Raw genomic sequence first — 16,523 nt, 5'->3', positions numbered from 1 at the left:
CTGAGGAATGTCTACACAGTGTCATCAAAGAAAAGCTAAGTCTGGCCACCTGTCTTTATAAATAAAGTTTTATTGGAGAACAGCCACATCCATTCGTTTACATGTTGTCTGTGGCTGCTTTCAGGCTACAGGCAGATTTGAGTAGTTGCAACAAAGAGGGCTGACCCACAAAGCCTGAAATATTTACCATCTGGCCCCTTAAGGAGTTGCCAACCCCAGGCATAGATAATGGATTTTTAGAGCCTTAAAAGACATTATTTTAGAGGTACAATATGTAAGTCTTTACATTGTTAAAATAACAGTGGCATGACAAATAGAGAAATCACACTCGGTGTTTCAGCAGTGAGATTTAATACAAAAATTGGTTACACAGATTAAAGAGCAAAAGAGAAATTCTGAAGTAACCCAGAGACAGTAGCTGCAGGAATGTGCTATCTTTAGGGGTGGGAAACAAAGAGGAAGAAGAAAGATACAGAAGAAACCTCTAATGGGTATAAGGCACCCAGCCACTTCTGGCACCACTGGGAGCCATGATGAGGCAGTTTTGGGCATTCCACAGGTGCTAGAGGCTGGACCAGGTGCTGCTTCTGGGCACATGTTGAGAGGATCAACAAGAAAAAGGAATATTTCCTTCCTCCTCTTCTACTGCCCAATCCACTAACTAGACTTATCTGGCCAAGTGCACTATACTTTCTTTTTTTTTTTTTTAATGGCTTATTTTTATTTTTATTTTTTTTATTTCGGGGGGGGGGGAGAGAGAGAGACAGCGTGAGCAGGGAAGGGTCAGAGAGAGAAGGAGTCACAGACTGAAACAGGCTCCAGGCTCTGAGCTGGCAGTCAGCACAGAGCCCGACGCGGGGCTCGAACCCATGAACCGCGAGATCATGACCTAAGCGAAAGTCGGACGCTTAACCGACTAAGCCACCCAGGCACCTCTATACTTTCTGCTCCCACTGTCACTTGGAGTTCAATGTGCTGGTATTTGGAACCATGTTACTATGTTTGTACTGTCTGTACTGTGTTTCTATTCATTCAACAAATACTTAGGGACTGTCTATTATATGCCAGGCACTGTTCTAGGCTGTGGTGATGTAACAGTCAACAAAACCAAACACAACAAAATCACTGCCCCTATGGAGTTAACATTCTGTCAAATGAGGCAGAGAGTAAACAAGATAAGTAAAATATATATGGTAGATGGTGTCACTGTGAAGGAAAATAAAGTAAGAAGGGCCATAGAGAATGCTGTGGAGGGGGTGGGAGGTCAGGTCTTAAATAAAGACCTGTAAGAGGTAAAAAAGGAAGTCTTAGGGATATTTGAGGGCAAGAACATTCCAGGCATAGTGTACAGCAAATTCAGAGTCCTTGAGGTGGTAAGTGGGCTAATGTATCTAGAGAGCAGCCAGGAGGCCAGTGTAGATAGAGAGGAGTGATATGGAGGTTGTGGGGGGAGGATGAGGTGAGGCTGGAGTCATGACAGCCTGCCTCCTACTAAGTTGTTCCCTTTATCCCAAACCATTGCTATTCTGGGAAATATGAATATTGCCATTTAGTTGGCCTTTCAGAGTAAACTTTTGAAAATACAGTGATTATATATCTAAAAGCTTTGTTCATCTGACAATCTGATCTTACAGTAAATGCATGGAGGGTGCACTTCCAGGTTCTACGGGCTCCAGCTCAGCAGCCATGCATTTATTAGATATCACTTCGTGTACCTGGGATGTTTCTCTTATGAGGTGAATCTGGCAATTGTGATGATAGTCTCATGCTTCTCGTATTTAGTAATCAGAGAAACATCATGCTTCACAAATTCTCCAAGTCACCAAGGTCAGTGTTTTCCCTCCATGCTATAAACTGCTGACTCCCACTATGGATGTTAGGGATGGCATGAGGCTTGTTGAAGGGAGAAAGTGATGTTCATTAGCACTTCGCAAGTAATTAGATTGTGTTATCCTAGATGTTTTCTCAACGTGTCGCTCTTATGCTGTCTTACTAGGATCATTGCGGGTATGAACATAATGAAACTTATTACTTTAAGTAGTATTTTATCATAGGTAAAGTCCGAATCTCTGCCCCACTGCTAGGTACTTGAGAGGAAAGACTTCTTTATTCATGTTTGTATCCTTGTTGCCTAGCACCTGCTTGAAACAAAACAACACAATAAGTAGTATAGCATACTATAAGAGACTCTTAAATGTAGAGAACAAACTGAGGGTTGATGGGGGTGGGGCGTGAGAGGGAGGAATGCGTGATGGGCATTGAGGAGGGCACTTACTGCAATGAGCCCTGAGTATTGTATGTAGGTGATGAATTGTGGGAATCTACCTCCTAAAACCAACAGCTAAAATATTAGCTAACTTGACTATAAATTATATGTATATATAATTTATACACACACACACACACACACACACACACACTAGTGTAGCACATCTGGAAGGTTCCCTAAATTCTAAATCCTAAGCTAAGCATTTTATATACATTATCTCATTTAATCATGGCTCCTCCCCATGAGCTATATAATGCTATATTCTTGTTTTATAATAGACTGAAAAGTTGAGGTTTTGAAAGATTCAGTAATTTTCCCAATGCCTCAGTGCAAGAATTGGACCTAGGCTGACATCCAAGCTCTCTGATTTCAAAGACACCAGGGATCCAACACTTTATTGGTATTTGTTGGATCTATTCACATGGGTGGTAGCCCACATATGCTACTGGATAATACAGGGTATGAAGGGCCTTCCAGTCAATGTCTTCTTCTGCTGCTTCATTTTGCTTCCTCTGTCCCTGTGTCAGGGCTGCTATTTTGCTGTGGCAAATTCTAAAGTAACACTCATTTTATTTCTTTAGCATCAATACAAAATGTTAACTGATTACCATATGGAACATAAGAACTCTATAACCAGATATCTTTTTTCTGTGTTTTAACAACTTAATGAGTTTCTGAGCCGTGAAGAGCACATTTCTTTTAGTTGCATCGCATTAGCCACTTATTTACCAAAACAGTTTGTCTTTGTGAAGTAGATATATTCTATATCACAGTCTAATACAGACAAAAAGTTTACTATTCATGAATATAAAATATTCAAAATATTCTGTAATCATAAGGTAACAATTGATGAAGGCAAGACTATTCCGTGGAACTATACTACTTCTTCACTTGGATCTTATCACTTTGGAAGTGCTTTAATTCTGAAATGATTTTGATCCTACTGCAAGACTTCATTAAGATACCATACACTTTGATAAGAATTTTTTATTACATTTGAATCACTTTACTGCCATTCTATCATTTTTGACTGATAAGAATGACATTTTCATGTGGTTCAACCTAATAGTTGTTCTCACCAAGAAAGTAAAACCTAAAGTTGTTAACCTTGTTTCTGATTTTTAAATGAAAGAAGACATGAATCTAAGAGTTTCTCTATAAACTGATGGGTAACATATGATTAGCTGCTTTGCTTGGCTAGCACAGTGCTTTGAACTGATAAGTCAAGTGAACGGCATGTCCCAGGCCCACCAGGAAAACCATACAAGCAGCCAAAGAGCTTCATCTGTTGCCACAGCAGTGCCCTGTCAGTGAGCAAGTAGACAAGGGAAAAGAACATGAGCGTGTCCTGTAAGCATTTGACAGAATAGGTTGTAACTTGGCAACAAACTATGAACTTGCTAAAGGTCAAAACTTGGACTTGGCACTCATGCCTTACAGAACTTGCTTATCTAGATGTTTCAAAAAGTATCTTCCAATGTGCACTGCTTATCAAGTGGCAAGGCAAAAAACAAGGAACATTTGTTGCTCTATTTGCTCCAATTTAGCAGTGCTGTTCTGGGACTGGGTAGCCAGGATATGGAAGGCAGCCCACAGGGTCATGGTAAAGTGGCTGGGTGAGCCTAATATAAACCAAGGGCAGCCTGGCCCTTCATATATGTCCTGTGCCATAGTAGAAGTGTGGCATCAGTGTTGATATTTGGAACACCAGTAGATGGATTTAAATCATACTGGGCCCATTATGAGCAGAAAGGAGTCCAAACATGGTAGAGTTGATGGGTTTGGGAAAGCTATGGCCTGATGAGTGAACGAGCTCAGCATTGTCTGAGACAGGAGAGAGGTAAGTGCTCAGTAAGTCATGCATCTTGACTGTGAAGAATAGCACCCTGGGAAGCAGGTGACCTCACAGGGAATTTTGCCTCAATTATTTTAATATTCCAGATACAAGTGTGTTATCCTAAAAAGCCAGGGCAAATACCATTATGTGAGATGAGATAACATTGTATGTAGTCTGTTATAAATACTCAGCTAATTCTCTTAACAAAATCAAGAGTCAGTGAAAGATGCTCTATGTTGATATGACTGTTTTATTATATATATATTTATATGTTCAGATATATGTTTATATATATATAACACAGAGAGAATATATATATATTATATATATAAATATATGTATATAATATATTTATATGTTCAGATTGCATTAACAAAAGTACCATAGATTGGGTAGCTTACATAACAAATACTTATCTCTCATAGTTTTGGAGGCTGGGAAGTCCAAGGCAATGGCAGTGTCTGGTGTCTAGTGAGGATCTGTGCCTGTGTGGAAATATGGCAGAAAGAGCAAGAGAGCACTCTGGAGTCACTTGCATAAGGACGCTAATTTCATTCATGAGAACTCTACCCCCATGACCTAATCACCTCTCAAAAGCCCCATCTCCTAATACCAGCACATTGGGGGTTAGGATTTCAACATGTGAATTTTGGAAGACACAAACATTCAGTTTACTGCAATATAAGTGTGTGTGTGTGTGTAAATTGTTCTACATTAATAGATCAACTTAGATATCAGCAGGTAATATAGGACAGTGAATGTCTATAACCATTTATACCCGGAGTTGTACTAACTTTGGAATGTCTTTTGTGTCCATTTTAAACTAATAGCTCTTGATAGCAGGGTATGTATCCTCAGTAGTATTTTTCAAATAGTACTTGTTTTATAGCTATTTGATGTATCAGAATGATAGTTTGAATACAAACAATTCAAAGTATTAGTGAATATATCTATAGATTTGTGGTTTTGCAGTCCAATATGAGTTTCAAATATTTTCTGTAACACAAGGCTTTACTTCCTGTTGGAAAGTTGGCATCTCCAAGCACTGGTTTTATCCATTTGCTCTATCTCTGCTAATTTTCAGGGGTGAAATACAAGACTGAATTGAAAATAAAAAACAGTTTTTTAAAAAATCTTTAACTTATTTAGAAAATGAAGCTTAAAAATATCAATAAAGTAATAAAGTATAACTATTGAAGCTGAAAATTTTGTATACAGAAATAAGGCAATGCTATCAGATAAGATCCAGATAAATAAAATCTTAAGATTAAGAACATCTTTTTTTTTTTAATGTTTTATTTATTTCTAGGAGAGAGAGAGAGAGAGATACAGCATGAGCAGGGGAGGGTCAGAGAGAGAGGGAGTCACAGACTGAAACAGGCTCCAGGCTCTGAGCTGGCAGTCAGCACAGAGCCCGATGCAGGGCTCGAACCCACGAACCGTGAGATCATGACCTAAGCGAAAGTCAGACGCTTAACTGACTAAGCCACCCAGGCGCCCCAAGAACATCTTTAAAAGAGCATTTCCTGTAAGAGAATTGCCTTTCCACAGAGTGTAAAAAAATAACATGAGGAGCTGCTCCTGGCTTTTCCATCCCCAAAAGAGTAAGAACACTTTTAGGAAAGTTATGATGGTGGCTGCTTTTGTGACTGTGTGTTTGCATGTGTGTGGAAAGAACAGAGAATATGGAAAATTCTGTTTGTCATCAGTGGAGACTCTGTGGTTGGGGAAGGAACATTACATTGGGCTTGTTAGGCTTGTAGAATGATATCCTGTGTATGCCACTATGGTATGGAACTGTGCTGGGTACTAAGGTTGATGAAAAGCAAACAAAAATCCAAAGCCCTGTCTTCAACAAATACATGGCCTCACTGAGTACACAACACTGGTAGGCATGGAAAAATGGTTATCAACAGAAGTTATTAAATGATTAGTGTTGGGGCAAAGGTCAGAGGAGACAGCACTGAAGTCTTGATGAGAGAGGAGGGCGTTGGCAGGTGGAGGACTGTACCAGCCCGAGAAGCAGTTGGAGATGTTACAGGGAAGAGGCTCGGGACAAGGGGCAAAGGCAGAAAAGCCAAAGTAGGTGTACTGGGTCTAGTAGGCAATCAGTGTGATGAGGTTAGAGGCTTCGTGCAAGGGAGTGAGTGGAAATGATCCTGGAGCGTCTTATGCCAGACCATGGAGGTCACGAGTGCCATGCTAAGGAGTTGGAATCTTCCTGTGGCAATAGGGAATCAGTGGAGGCTTTTGAAGAAAGAGTCTCCAGGATGAAAGTGGATTTTGGAAAAACCATGCCAGAAGTGGTGCGGTGGAGGGATTGGACTGGGAGAAACTGAGGGCAGGATACGTGGAAGAAAGATTTCACAGGAAGAGTCAACAAGGTTAATTGGATGCAGGTAATGGTAAGAGAGAGAGACATCAAAAATGATTTTCAGACTTTGAAGTGGGATCTCCAGTAACAGAATCTAAAACCACATACACACATCCCTTAGGGAAAATTATTTTGGAAGGAAGACAATTATCTTACACAACGTAGGTCTGGGGTTAGCATGGACAAGTCACTAAGAAGCCCCAACACAGCACTGGAAATGGGAGTCTGGAGTGTGGAAGACTAAGGTAATGAGTACAGGTGTTGTTATGTATTTAAATGGGAAATATACCTGAAGCCCAGAAAGTCATGTTGTTTGGAGTCCTCTGGAAGGGAAATGTAGAGAGCGAGGAGCAAAAAGCTGAAAGATCGAAAATTAGGGCATTTCTGCCTTCAGGGTCAATGAAGAAAAATAGAGGCAAGGAGGAGATAGAAAAATAATGGCCAGAGAGTGAGGAGGAGAGATGAAGTATCACAGAATCCAAGGGAGGGTTTCATAAAACTTCCCTGAAGCTCAAGGAAAGGTGATGATAGAAACAAAGCTTGCTGAATTGGGCAGTGTGTCTTAAAGGTCTGTGCAAAGCAAGAGAGCTTGGAAGTGAACTTTCAGGCCTCAAAGAAGGACGGACTAGCCTTGTGCCATCTACCGTGTGGCCACACGTAGCTGCTGACCAGGAGTGTGCCTAGTCAGCTCGGGATATGCTATAATCGTAGACGACATGCCAGGTTTCAGAGGAGTAGTATAAAAACAAAGAATGTGAAAGATCTCATTAATAAAATTTAAATATTGATTACATGTTGAAATGATAATATTTTGAATATATTGAGCTAAATAAAATATGCTACTAAAATTATTTTCACCTTAAAAATCTTTAAGTATGGTTACTAGAAAATGTACTTACAATTATATTTCCATTGGATTTCATGGATCCAGACCTTCATATGGAAGCTCATTAATACAGGCACTAATATAGCTCGGGGAGACACACCACTCATATATGCTTTAAAGTTCAGTGCATTTTCATGCCATGCACCCAGCCTGAAATCGTTCAGAATGTGTTTTGCATTTTGTGAGTGGATTCCTGTATTTTGTGACCAGTGTATATAACACTGATCCATTTGCTTATTGCATCCAAAACTTAGGTTATTCCATCTTACTGAACATTTGGCTCTTTTTTCAACCAACAGATGATGCTGAAGCTGACAGTCGGAGAACTTATACTCTAACTGATTACTTAAAAAATACTTTTAGGGTGAAATTCTACTCCTTGCGGTGGATTTCAGGTAAAGACTCTTTTGGGGGAAGGGACACATTTTTATGCTTGTGTTCATTCTAGTTAGATTATGGGGCACTTTTATGGCCCTGAGAAGCTATCCTTTGGTTAAACCAGACAGGAGGGTATTTTTTTCTACCTAAGTGTGCAAAGGGAAATATAAAACCTTAGTATTTCTTTGATACGTACTATAAAAAGTTAAAAGTGAATGGAAACCTTGGCAATGATGATGGGGAAGTGGATGCATACTAATGTAATATCCATCACTTAATGTTTTTCTGACTTAATAAATCTTTAGTACTTGCATGACTGTAAACATCAAGTTTTTACTGGATAGTTTTTAGTGGATGAAGATATTTAATTGCAACTTGAAATACTGATCTGGCCATTTTCTTTCTTTAGATCACGATTATCTCTACAAACAAGATAATAATATCTTGCTTTTCAATGCTGAATACGGAAACAGCTCCATTTTCTTGGAGAACAGTACATTTGTATGTTTAATTGCATAGTTCATTCATACTTTAAGGAAATTCTGGGGATTTTTTTCATAACCTTTCAGATCATGAGTACTATCATTTCTCATCCTGTTGAACTCTCTCTGCAGCATATGGCACAGTGGATCTTTCTCTCCTTCTTGGAATGCTCCCTGCCTTGGCTACTTTTTAGTCTCCCTTGATGATTCTTCCTCCTCTGCCCATACTCCTCAGCGTAAGTGCCCCTCAGGGCTCTGTCTTCACTTGCTGGCCTCTGTCCCCACTTTGCATGCTCTCCTTCAGTGAATTTCATACACTTCCACAGCATCAGGGCTCTCCTTTTTGCCTTGATTCTTGAATGCACACCTTCAACACTAACCTCCTGGCAAGACTGAAATCTCTTATTTCTAATAGCTTGCTTGCTCCTGTCCACCCATGGCCCGCAGGTACTTTAAATTCATTATCCCAACCTAAACTAGTTATTTCCCCTTGACTCTCCCAGCCAACTGCTGGGAGGCACCGTGTTCCTCTTCCTGAGTTCCCCATCTTGGTACATAATACTCTCCTCCAAGTCACTTAGGCTAGAAAGTGAAATTCTTTTCCTTAAATCCTCAGAATCCTCTGTGATTCCTCTGTGACCCCCCATATTTAGCTACTCAACAAACCCTATCACTTCTCCCTCTGCAAGGTCAAGTGCCCCTCAGTTTTCTGTTTCTACTGTAGAGTCCTGGTTCAAGGTCTTTTTAATCTATGATAGTGAGTATTCTAGCTTGTGTCCCTATCTCCATTCTGTAGATAAGGCCATTGCATTGCCCAAGTCCAGGGCTGATGCAGCCTTCTCATCTCATGCCAGCCACCATGTCACCACAGCATCTTTGTAAAGACAGATAAGATTCTGTCACATCCATTGCAAAATGTCATTTATAGTTCCACTTCTTATATTTCAGTCCAATTATTTTTCTAATTTTATATCCTCTCGCCTTATATGTTTTCTGATGTACCCTAAACTGTGTTTAGGTTATGCCTAATCTCTGGATAGTCTCTTAATATGCATGCCCTTTCACACATCTGGTTTTTTGCTCATGCTCTTCCCCCTACTGAGGAACTTCTCTGTCTCTTCCTGATCCCTACCCTCACAGTGGTCTTTCATCATTTAGAATTAATCCTTCCTTCCCTGGTTCTCTAACCCTGATCACCATACACCTTGCACAGGGGTCATTTGCGGGGGTGGGAGGTGGGAGATGTGCTATTTCTGGGAGCTCCCAAGGCATGGCCCACATGTCTAGAACCATACCTTATACATAGTAAGTGCTCAGAAATGACTGAAATGAAGTTGGTCAATTGTTCTTTTTTCTGTTTGCCTGACAGGATGAATTTGAACATTCCATAAATGATTATTCAGTATCTCCTGATGAAAAGTTTATTCTCTTCGAGTACAACTATGTGAAGGTAAAGTAAATGCTGTCTTCCTAGGACATTTAAATAACCCTATGAACCCTGTGAGTACGTTATTTTATAACTGATTTCAATCTCATAAGTATTTAAGATTGACACCTAAGTAATATAATAGACACTAAAAACTCATGAATCCAGCATCAAAAGGAGAAATAGCCATTCTCATTCATAATGGCTAAGTCCAACAACTGTTTTCAAAGCAATCTATTTTTGGTGTTTTCAAATACTAAAAACTACAAGTAATACATTATAGGTACAAAAATATAAGTTAATAAAGATAGAACTTATTATAAAAAGCAGGCTTACTTGTTTGACTTGGACATCCAGTAATAGAAACCACTATTCCCTTTGTCTGAGCTTTACATGTAGTAAACTCTCAATAAGGATTTGCTTTTAGAAAGAGTTGTGCTTCCTGGGGCACCTGGGTGGCTCAGTTGTTTAGGCATCCGACTTCAGCTCAGGTCATGATCTCACAGTTCATGAGTTCGAGCCCTGTGTTGGGCTCTGTGCTGACAGAATCTGTGTCTCTTTCTCTCTCTGACCCTGTCCTGCTCACACTCTGCCTCTGTCTCTCTCTCTCTCATATGAATAGACATTAAAAAAAAATTTTTTTTTAAGAAAAGGTTATACTTCCTATCCTCCAGAAGAGATTCTGCTGGGTGATTCAGATCAACTCCCAGCTTTCGGGTCCCATCATATACAAACTATTCTAAAGGGGGAGCCTCAGCTACAAATCAGATTCTCACACACTCAGGAAAACTTAATCACATATTCTCTTCATGTTTAGAATGGCTACAAATCACCAGTAACTTAAACTGCAGCTGTTTATTTTTATTGTTTTTAATGTTTGTTTATTTTGAGAGAGAGAGAGAGAGAGAAAGAAAGAGAGAAAAAGATGGTGAGTAGGGAAGGGGCAGAGAGAGAGAGAGAGAGAGAGAGAGAATCCTAAGCAGGCTTGGCACTGTTAGCACAAAGCCCCATGCAGGCCTCGAACCCACAGACCGTGAGATCATGACCCAATCCCAGATCAAGAGTCAGATGCTTGGGGCACCTGGGTGGCTCAGTCAGTTGGGCGTCTGACTTTGGCTCAGGTCATGATCTCATGGTTCGTGGGTTCAAGCCCCGCATTGGGCTCTGTGCTGACGGCTCGCTCAGAGCCTGGAACCTGTCTTCGGATTCTGTGTCTCCCTCTCTCTCTAGCCCTTCCCTGCTCATGCTGTCTCTATCCCTCTCTCAAAAATAAATAAAACATTAAAAGAAAATTTTAAAAAAAGAGATGCTTAACTGAGCCACCCAGGTGCCCCTTAACTGCAGCTTTTTAATTATTCCTGGATTTGGCAACAGTTGTCAAGTACAGGAAGTCTTAAGACTTGAAGGAAAGATTAAAAACCTGTATGGATATTCTGCATTGAAAGCAAAATACAAAACTGGGTATCTCCACCTCTGCCTTTTATTCTAGAATAAATAATAAATACTGAGCGGCCTTATCTCACTCCACAACGCTTCTATACTCAGGCCAAGTAAACCCCATCTCCTACTCCATTTCCCATTTCAATGTGTTGATTCTCAATCATAATATTTACCCTGGATTCACTGTGCCCAGCTCCATTTCCTGGACATGAAGACTCCCTGACTCTGTTCTGCTAAACCTATAAAGCAGGAGCCTATCAGAATCTTAGGCCAGCTTTAATACATCTGTTCCCAATTAATGGATTGTTCATTTAATTCAGTAGTTTTTATTGCTGTCTATAGATTAAAATCACTTGAGCTTTTAAAAATTCCCAGTGGCCAGGTCCAATCCCCAGATTAATAAATTATAGTATCTAGAGTGAAGCTGGCATCTGTGGTTTTTTTTTTAATGGGTATATTAATTTAATGAGCAAAGGGCTAAGAACAACTAAATAACAATTGTGCATGTTAAGGACAAACGTAAAGGTTAAGGTAGAAACACAAAAGTAAATACCAGCTCAATTTATTTGGCCAAGTTCAGTAAGTGCCATATGATGTATAATAATGGATCTATTTCACTGGTAGACCTTAGTTGGACAACCGTCATTGGTAATTTGTATTTGTTGTGTCACTGTAGTTTACATGTACATTTAACTGGTTTTGCTCTTTTTATGTTATTCCTTCATACTGCTACCATCCATGTTTTTCAGGCAGTATCTACAGGGCTCCTTTTAATAACTAAGTTATATTATGTCATGCCTATGTTTGAACCCTCATGATCAGTGATTTGCGATCACTTTCAGAATCAAACACAGACTCTAACCACAGTATCCTCAGAAGCCTATGTGATTAGGCCTCAGTCCACCCTCGCTAACCCACCTCCTACTACCTTCTCTGGACTCACCATCTTGGCCAGTACTTCTTACCCCTGCCTGAACCACACAGTCAGCTATGGAGGTTTTTTTAAAAAGGATGCCTGCAGCTTACCACATTCCAGCTAGTTCAACATAGTGATGGGTGGGGCCCAGGCATGGGTAGATTTAAGGGCTTCCAGGTAATTCAGTGATCCAAAAAACCTTTAGGTACACCATGCTTCATTTTTCACAAGCATCATTCATTCTTATCTAAGGGCCAAAGTATTTGCTATTGCTTCCTCCCGGAACTTTCTTCCCCTGATTATCATATGGTACTCCTTTTTTAGTAAATTCAAGTCCATGCTTTCTTGGATTGTTTTATCTAACTTGGCCCCCTGCCACTCTGTTCTCCCACACTTCACCATTCAGTCTCTACCACGTTAGCTTATTTTACTTTCTCCATACCTTTGATTACATAGCACTAAATTATAGGATTATTGAAAGTAGAGCACTCTATCTTCTCTTTTACCTCTTAGAGTATCCAATAGAATTTTCTGCAGCATACACGTACAATGTATAATAATCTCTCTTTGCCCAGTGCTCCAGACAGAAATAGTTGCATCATCCATGACATGTTGACAATATTCCATGTGACTCATCAGGTCTCATGATAACTGAGAATAGTTTGATTCTATTCCCTTGGAGGTCTACTGCGCAATGTTCTTTAGATTTTCCTCCATGGCTTCTCCATGACTGAGTTAATACATTCAGAAAGAGCGATTATTATTTCTAAATTGTGGCTATGAGCAAATAAGTGAGAGAGTGAATGAAAACAAATATGTAAGTACCTCACAGTCTGGTATGTATGTTTTCCTAGCATCCTCACTCGCTGCTAAATGCTCAGGAGGTAATAGTGGCATCATCTATCACATGTTGACAATATTCTAGGGGTCCTGCTCAGCACTTCGCATGCATTCTCATGAACCTCTCTTGAGATTATTGCTGACATTATCTCCATTTTCCTAATAAGAAAATTGAACCTTAGAAACTTGCCTGATATTACATAAAGGAGACTTGCCTTAGTCCACTTGGGCTACTGTAATAATACCACAGATGGAGTGGGGTAATAACACATTATTTCTCGGGGCACCTAGGTGGCTCAGTCAGTTGAGCATCTGATTTTGGCTCAGGTCTTGATCTCATGATTGGTGAGTTTAAGCCCCGCATCAGGCTCTGGGCTGACAGCTCAGGGCGTGGACCCTGCTTCAGATTCTGTGTCTCTCTCTCTACACCTCCACTGCTTGTCTTCTGCCTCTCTCTCTCAATAATAAACATCAAAAAATTAAAAAAAAATATTTCTCATAGTTCTGAAGGCTGATAAAGAAGTCCACGGTCAAGGTGCTAGCAGATTCAGCGTCTGGTGAGGACCTGTTTTCATGGAACACAGTTGGCCATCTTCTTCATGTCTTCAAATGTAGGTCAGGACTTAGAATCTCTCTGGAGTCTTTATTTAAAAAAAAAAAAAAAAGCTTTATTTATTTTTGAGAGAGACAGAACAAGCTGGGGAAGGGCAGAGACAGAGGGGGACAGAGGATCCAAAGCCAGCCCTGTGCTGACAGGAGAGAGCTCCATGTAGGGTTCAAACTTATAAACCATGGGATCATGACCTGAGCTGAAGCTGGCTGCTCAACCAGCTGAGCCACCCAAATGCCCCTGGAGTCTCTTTTATAAGGGAACTAATCCAATTCAGGAGAGCTCCACCCTCATGGCCTAGTTACTTCCCAAAGGCCCACCTCCAATATCACCACACTGGGGGGTTAGAATTTCAATATATGAATAACAGGGCATGGGCAACAGACATTCAATTTATAGCCAGACTTGAATCCAGGTTAGAAGACTCTAAAGCTTGACATAATCTTTCCCATTTTTGGGCTTCAGCCTCTGTCTTCTGTGATGCTTTTTTAGTCTCTTCTCTGTGTGACAATTCTCTGCCTACGAGACTTGGTCAAACAACCACCTTTTTCATAGGCCTCTCTCCCTCACCAGGACATACTTTATGAGTCCTGCCTCTCCCCACCTACATCTGTTATATCTCTTGTGATTCTTTTTCTCGTGTCTACTTGTCCACATCCCTCACTCAACTATGAACTCCTCAAGGACCGTGGGCCTTCTCAGCCAGCAATGCCTGACAGAGGGTAGCTGCCAATGTTTATAAGCTAAGTAGGGGGATGAGTCTGTTTCAACGATGAAGTGAACACTTTTGGTTTCCTTTTGCAACTCATGATGAATCTGTCATTCTGAGTACTCTCAAACCTTCTTATCTCTTACTATTTTTAGCCTGTAGCACACCATTTGTCTTTTGCAGATAGAGCATTCCGAGGTTTCCCAGAAACAAGCATGGATTGTGCCAAAATAATCCAAGATTTAAAAAAATATGTATGACTCACAAAAAGTAAGGACTTAATTGGCATGAGGGGATGGGAGGGTGATAAATAACAAGTAGGAAATATTCTTCAAGGCTGGAAACTCTGGTTTGTGCCTCACCTCTGCCATTATACAACCTGCGTGTCCTTGGGCTGCCCATTTCATTTATTCCATTCTCACAGGTAAAACTTGATTCTTATTATCGGTTTGGTTTATTTTTTTTTAGTTTGGTTTATTTATTTTGAGAGAGAGCAGGGGAAAGGTACGGGGGGGGGGCGGGGAGAAAGAGAGAGAGGGAGGAAGAGAGAGAAAAAGAATCCCAAGCAGGCTCCACACTGTCAGCGCAGAGCCTGATGCAGGGCTCGAACCCAAAAATCATGAGATCATGGCCTGAGCCGAAACCAAAAATTGGACACATAACCCACTGAGTCACCTAGGTGCCCCTGATTAGGATTATTTCTTGAACACAGACCATGTGGCTTGCGTTAGACAAGACTCCAGGTATTTAAAGATGAATAAAACACAATTTCTTAAGTCTAGGAATATGGTAGGGAAGACAGACATAAAGACGTGTAATTTCTTTTAAAATGTCTTTAATGTTTATATCCATTCACATATAAACATATTTTTTCATAAATGCAAATCTGTATATATGTTCAGTCTTATCTATTTTCCTCTTATACCTGGCTTTCTATTACTCAACACCCCCATCTTTTCCCCAGGTATCACATGTTAAGAATCTAGTATATATATATCTCCATATTTTATATTTTTCTCCTTATTCAAATCATTCTATGAAGGTAGTTTTTTTTTAGTTATTCCTTATTCCATAAAAAATAAAATTCTACTTTCCATACTTTTCTGTAAATTGCATTTCTCACTCTTCTTCCAAGTATTCTGGTGTAGCTCTACTTCATTTATTTTTAAATTAATAGACTTATTTTTTTAGAATAGCTTTAGATTTATAGAATATGAGTGGGAAATACAGAGTTCCCATATACTCCCTCATCATCTCCCACCTCTGTCCCACTTTCCCCTGTTATCAACATTTTGCATTGGTACATTTGTTACCAATTGATAAGCCATTATTGATACATTATTATTAACTAAAGTCCATTGTCTACATTAGGGTTCGTTCTTTATGTCGTACATTCTATGGGTTTTGGCCATTATTGACGCACTATTATTAACTAAAGTCCATTGTCTACATTAGGGTTCATTCTTGATGTCATACATTCTATGGGTTTTGGAAAATCTATAATGTAAAATGATACATATCCATCATTACGGGATTATACAGAATATTTTCACCATCCTAAAAATCCTCTGTGCTCCAGCTATTCATCCCTCCCTTCCTCCAAACCCCTAGCAACAACTGATCTTTTTATTGTATCCATCATTTTGTCTTTTCCAGAATGTCATATGGCAGAATTATACAATATATAGCCTTTTCAGATTGGCTTCTCTCGCTGAGCAATATGCATGTGAGGTTCCTCCACATCTTTTTGTGATGTGATAGCTCATCTCTTTTTATTGCTAAATAATATTCCAATGTCTGGATGGACCACGGTTTGTTCACCCCTCACCTACTGAAGGATATCTTGGTTCCTTTAAGCTTTGGCAATTATGAATAAAACTATAAATTTGAGTGTAGAGTTTTTAGATATAAGTTTTCGACTCATTTGGTTCAATAACAAGGAGTTTGCTGGTAAAGTTATTTGGGTTTAGAGTTTCCTTGTTGCAAATGTTTTTATTTATTGATTGAATGTGTTTATATAAAACTACATATAGATTTTTCAGTTTTTTGGTCTCAGTTTTGATAACTTATTTTTCAAGAAATTTGTCCCTTTTTTAAACTTTTAAATTTATTGACCAAAAATGTTTATAATAGGGTCTTAAAATCTTTTAATCCAATTCTAATCCCACTTTTTATTTCCGATATTGGTCATTCACTGGTCTTTTTTTTTTTTTTTTTTCTTTTACTATGTTAGCAATTTTGTTCATCTTTTCAAAGAACCCGTTTTGGGTTTCGTTGATTTTTCTCTACTGTCCATTTTCTATTTGATTACTGCTTTTACCATTATCGTTTCTTCTCATTTGTTTGGATTTGGTTT

General features: G+C 39.5%; 1 protein-coding gene across 1 annotated transcript in view; it reads left to right on the top strand.

Annotated features, from left to right (window-relative positions):
- DPP4 (dipeptidyl peptidase 4) overlaps positions 1-16,523 on the top strand; it is a 79,848-nt gene that overhangs the window by 14,837 nt on the left and 48,488 nt on the right. The window contains exons 3-5 of the mRNA XM_039253452.1: positions 7,666-7,761; positions 8,154-8,245; positions 9,596-9,676. Coding sequence (XP_039109383.1) covers positions 7,666-7,761; positions 8,154-8,245; positions 9,596-9,676 — 269 coding nt within the window. The remainder of the gene's footprint in view (positions 1-7,665; positions 7,762-8,153; positions 8,246-9,595; positions 9,677-16,523) is intronic.

This window comes from Hyaena hyaena, unplaced genomic scaffold (assembly GCF_003009895.1).
Source record: "Hyaena hyaena isolate Hyena2069 unplaced genomic scaffold, ASM300989v1 scaffold_450, whole genome shotgun sequence".
Taxonomy (NCBI): Eukaryota; Metazoa; Chordata; class Mammalia; order Carnivora; family Hyaenidae; genus Hyaena; species Hyaena hyaena.
The sequence above is the reverse complement of the archived record's forward strand: the minus strand, read 5'-3'. Positions and strand labels throughout refer to the sequence as shown.